Source organism: Palaemon carinicauda, chromosome 22 (assembly GCF_036898095.1).
Source record: "Palaemon carinicauda isolate YSFRI2023 chromosome 22, ASM3689809v2, whole genome shotgun sequence".
Taxonomy (NCBI): Eukaryota; Metazoa; Arthropoda; class Malacostraca; order Decapoda; family Palaemonidae; genus Palaemon; species Palaemon carinicauda.
This window is the reverse complement of record NC_090746.1, coordinates 24,360,812-24,365,811: the sequence shown is the minus strand read 5'-3', so window position 1 is coordinate 24,365,811 and position 5,000 is coordinate 24,360,812. Positions and strand designations below refer to the sequence as shown.

The window sequence follows — 5,000 nt, the reverse complement described above, 5'->3', positions numbered from 1 at the left end:
TTCATAATGCGATCAGCTACGAACTTTTTACGTCGATCTCATACGACCTTTGCCCTTAATGAGGTTTGGGTCAAATGGATTGCTGTTGAGCGTGGTTGTGTATTTTTAATCGTATTTTAGGATTGGATAGAAAAAAAATTAGATAAATACATACGTGTGACTAATGAAAATATTCCTTCTAAAATTATTTATTTAGAGGGGATTTCAAATCATCGGTTGCGTACTTGGGAATTGTCAGAAAAAAAAACCGCTTCTTTTTCTGTATTTCTCACTTAAGTAAGCCTGCCTCTCTCTCTCTCTCTCTCTCTCTCTCTCTCTCTCTCTCTCTCTCTCTCTCTCCTCTCTCTCTCTCTCTCTCTCTCTCTCTAATCGAGTACAGCGTGAAACATTAAATTGCATTTTAACTGAATTCATGAAACTAGTCGCCGCACAAAACTTGAGACTGTTATCATTATTACTTGCTAAGCTACAACCCTCATTAGAAAAGTAGGATGCTATAAGCCCAGGGGTCCCAACAGGGAAAATAGCCCAGTGAGGAAAGGAAACAAGTAAAAATGAAATATTTCAAGAACAGGAACAACATTAAAATAAATATTTCCTTTATAAACTATAAAAGCTTTAACAAAACTAGAGGAAGAGAAATTAGATAGAATATTTTGCCCGAGTGTACCCTCAAGTAAGAGAACTTTAATCCAAGACTGTGGAGGACCAATAGTAAAGAGGCTATGGCACTACCCAAGACTAGAGAACAATGGTTTGATTTTGGAGTGTCCTTCTCCTAGAAGAGCTGCTTACCATAGCTAAAGAGTCTTCTTCCCTTACTAAGAGGGACGTTGCCACTGAACAATTACAGTGCAGTAGTTAACCCCTTGGATGAACAAGAACTGTTTGGTAATCTCAGTGTTGTCACGTGTAGGAGGACAGAGGAGAATCTTTAAGGAATAGGTCAGACTATTCGATGTATGTGTAGGCAAAGGGAAAGTGACCTGTAACCAGAGAGTTGGATCCAATGTAATACTGTCTGGCCAGTCAAAGGACCCCATAACATTCTAGCGGTAGTATCTCAACGGGTGGCTGGTGCCCTGGCCAACCTTCTACCCTTAAAATCCGATTGAAATCAAAAAGTCCATTAACCTCCCTGTGATAAGTTTGCAATAATACATCCCGTAAGCTGCTTAAAACTATTGGGAGGAGTCCTGTGAAGAAGAAAGTTTAAATCGGTTTGCTTTCCTGGAGACCAATACTGGAACTTGCGAGTGATGCCTTCAAATGGGTAAAACTTAAATGAATTTTCTTTTCATGAGGCTTAGCTGAATTTTCTTTTTTCGAAGTTACAAATTTGTTTTAGCCCGAGAAGCTGGGTTTTAGGTTTGATAGCTGGTGTAACAGAAGTGCTCTTGATTGAGCCTACTCAATTACTTATGAAGCATATCCCTGATTGAATTGACACCGATATATATATATATATATATATATATATATATATATATATATTTATATATGTATATATATATGTATATGTATGTATATATATATATATATATATATATATATATGTATATATATATATGCATGCATACACATATATATGTATTTTATATATATATATATATATGCATGCATATATATTATATATATATATATAATATATATATATATATATGTATATATATATATGTATATATATATGCATATATATATTATATATATGCATGCATACACATATATATGTAATTTTATATATATATATATATATATATATATATATATATATGCATGCATATATATTATATATATATATATATATATATATATATATATATATATATATGCATGCATATATATATATATATATTATATATATATATATATATATGTATAATATATATATATATATCTGCAAACAGGCAATATATGTAGCCGTTTCTAGTCTGCTGCAGGATAAATACCTCAGACATGTCCTATAGTCCTATTCATGTCTGGAGTTTGGCCACTGCTTCACCACAGTGGACATTACGTTTTGGTGATGGTGGGAGTCTTTAGATGCATATGGTTGTCAGATGTAAATTCGGAAAAAAAATAGTAACAGAATTAAAGGGGAAGAATGTGAATTGAGAACTTTAGATAGTATGAAAAATAGTTTTTCTTTAAAATATATACACTGACGAAGATTATTGATAAATGGATATCATATTTCAATATGCGAACCGAAAAATGCTGTCAGACGTGAATAAACTCTTGGGTGAATGGAGTGAATATAGAAAATAGAAAATAGCCAGGGTTGCGTGGTTTCAAGACTTGATAAATTTAGTATTCGTTGATAATTGCTTGCGGGATGCCCAGCGTTAATTGGGGATGTCAAAAATGGGATTGGAAAGGAAGACGTCTGGGACTGATTGGATTCTAAAGGAAATGCTGGAGTAGGGTGGTGATAGGTAAGACTGAGAAGTTGACCAGTGCTTGCTAGGTATGATGGGGACAGGGAAAGGTTCATAGTCATGGGTACTCGTACGTAGGGGCAAGGGATTCACTCCTCCCCCCTGAAATCATGTAAAAAAGATATATATATATATATATATATATATATATATATATATAATATATATATAAATATACATATATATATGTATATATATATGTATACATATAATATATAATATATATATATAGTGAAAACTCTGATTGCAAAAATACCCACGCGGAGAGACAAGAAAAGACGTACGATAAACGAGGAAGTGTTGGTCAGCATACTCGATCAGCGGAGAGAGAGAGAGAGAGAGAGAGAGAGAGAGAGAGAGAGAGAGAGAGAGATTTGAATCTGCTGTTATAAATACTCGTTACAACTCGAATTGCACACAAAATGACCTAATAATCATATCAGATGACTACTGCACACAATTCTACTTTTTTTTTCTTTTATTAATTTTATCCGATGAAACTTCAGATATTTCTAAGACTGAAAAGTTATCAATTGGTGTATGTTCTGTGTATCCATCCAGTGAGAAGATGAGTCGCGTAGACTTTCTTGGATTTGCACCACTGACTGACATGAATCAGTTTGAAAACGTTGGTCAGGGAAATGGTGTTCTTCAATGGCTAGAAAATAGAATGGCGTTGAATCCAAGGTTCTGAAGTATTTACCAGGAAGTTGCTCTCATTCATGGTTCCTCATTTCAGCGCAATCAGGTTGTCAATTATCTTAGTGTTGTTTCATCAGTCCACAATAGCATTGGTATCATTAAATCAGTCGTCATATTTTTCCGTGAAAGTTCACAAAGAAAGTCAGTGGTTCCAAATACTCCTCTTTTCTCTGAAACACGCAAGACTACCAAATATAAGAGTATTGGAATATTCACTGTGGATTTTAAAAATATTTACTCTCATTTAAAAGCATTTTCAAGAACTGGACGACAGATTCCACAAAAGTTATTTTGTGCTTCTAGTTCGCCTACTTATAATATATTTTTTTTTTTTATTGATTCCGTCTTGAACCAGTCACCCAAGCTTTTCTAGCTGTTCAACTTGACCTCCCACAGGTACATGAGCACATTCACAAGTTGTTGGATTTTATAAAATTACACTGCATATTATCAGTGATTTATATAACTAAAATTGAAAGACATATGTTAAACATTGTAACTCCTTTCAGTTGACCAAACTCTATTTCCACAATATTCCATTCTGAAGTAACAGCAGCAAATGCAGTAAAGCTCTTGGTGGGGGAAATTGACTCTAATATATCATCCTTAAACCTGCAATCTTCTTATCCCACCTAAGAACCCTCACATGGGAAGTTCCCTCTTCAATAGACCAAATTAATGTCATTTAACCTCCCCTCTTGCTGCTGAATTAGATCATCGTATCTCAACGACAGTTGATTTGAGTAAAGTATTCGTAGTTAGTGTAATATGTCAGGTGTCATACTTGTGTCCGAGAAAAAACGAATATGAAAATAGTGACCAGACCTTGAGAACAAAGCCGGACATTTAGATTTTTATATAATGAAGTAATGCACATTGTATACATTTGTTGCCACCGCTGATAAACGTTTAGAATTTTTTTTTTTTTGTACATAAATGTTCTCTTTGTTCTTTTAATCTCTCTCAATATATAGAGCAGATCTCTTTGATACTGGAATTTAGATTACGATTATTGACAGTCTATTCATTTTTTTTTCTTTTTTCGCTAAAGAGGTAGGAGTATAGTGTGTATAGAATTATATACTAATTTGTTCATGTTTTTTTTTTCTTTTTGTTATCAACAGTCTCACGCTAGGTAATGACATTATGGATACCCATCTAACCTACCTTGGTATTATAAAGGAATACATAAATCTTATTACTCACCTGAAGCGTCGTAGAAAACCCCATTGAAATCATCGAAGCATGGGATCTCCCTAAGGGTCCCAGCGGGTGTCTCGGGCCAGCAAGACACCCCGTCGAACTTGACCGGACAGGTCGGTTGGTCGTATTCCGAATCCAGGAACGACATGACGTATTCATGGAAACATTTGAGCACTTTGTGGGTGTTGTCCGTTTCGTTCAGCACCGTCGACTGTTCCATGAACCTCCGCCAGAGGGTTTTCCTGAGTTCGGTTACGATCTCCGACTCGGGAGTGATGTCGTCGTGCGTCCCAGCGTCGTGTTCGAGGTCCGTGGTGTTCTCCGACCGCCAAGTGGCGTTCACGCCGTCACTCCTGTTCCTGAGCTCCACTTGGTCGGGAACGGAAACACCCTCGGTCGGAACGGCTACGGAAAGCATGTTGTAGTTTGTGTGTTGTTGTGATTTTCTCCTATCAAGTGGAATCGTTCATCTACTCACTAAGTAAATTTGGACACTAGAACAATTACTAAAGCATGTCAGCATTTTTCCTGGAGTGATCAGAAAACTTTCGCCTAAATCATAACACTTCTCGTAAAGTTCTGGGCGTGACGTCACATCCGGGAAGTGGCTTATGCCTTTCGAGGGGGGAAGAAGCTACCGTGCGTCTTAGCGAATTT

At 35.9% G+C, this 5,000-nt stretch overlaps 1 protein-coding gene across 1 annotated transcript in view; it reads right to left on the bottom strand.

Annotated features, from left to right (window-relative positions):
- Positions 1-5,000, bottom strand: part of LOC137616377 (diuretic hormone receptor-like) — a 308,182-nt gene that overhangs the window by 164,283 nt on the left and 138,899 nt on the right. The window contains exon 2 of the mRNA XM_068346067.1: positions 4,347-5,000. This exon is cut by the window's right edge and continues 129 nt beyond it. Coding sequence (XP_068202168.1) covers positions 4,347-4,761 — 415 coding nt within the window. The 5' untranslated portion in view covers positions 4,762-5,000. The remainder of the gene's footprint in view (positions 1-4,346) is intronic.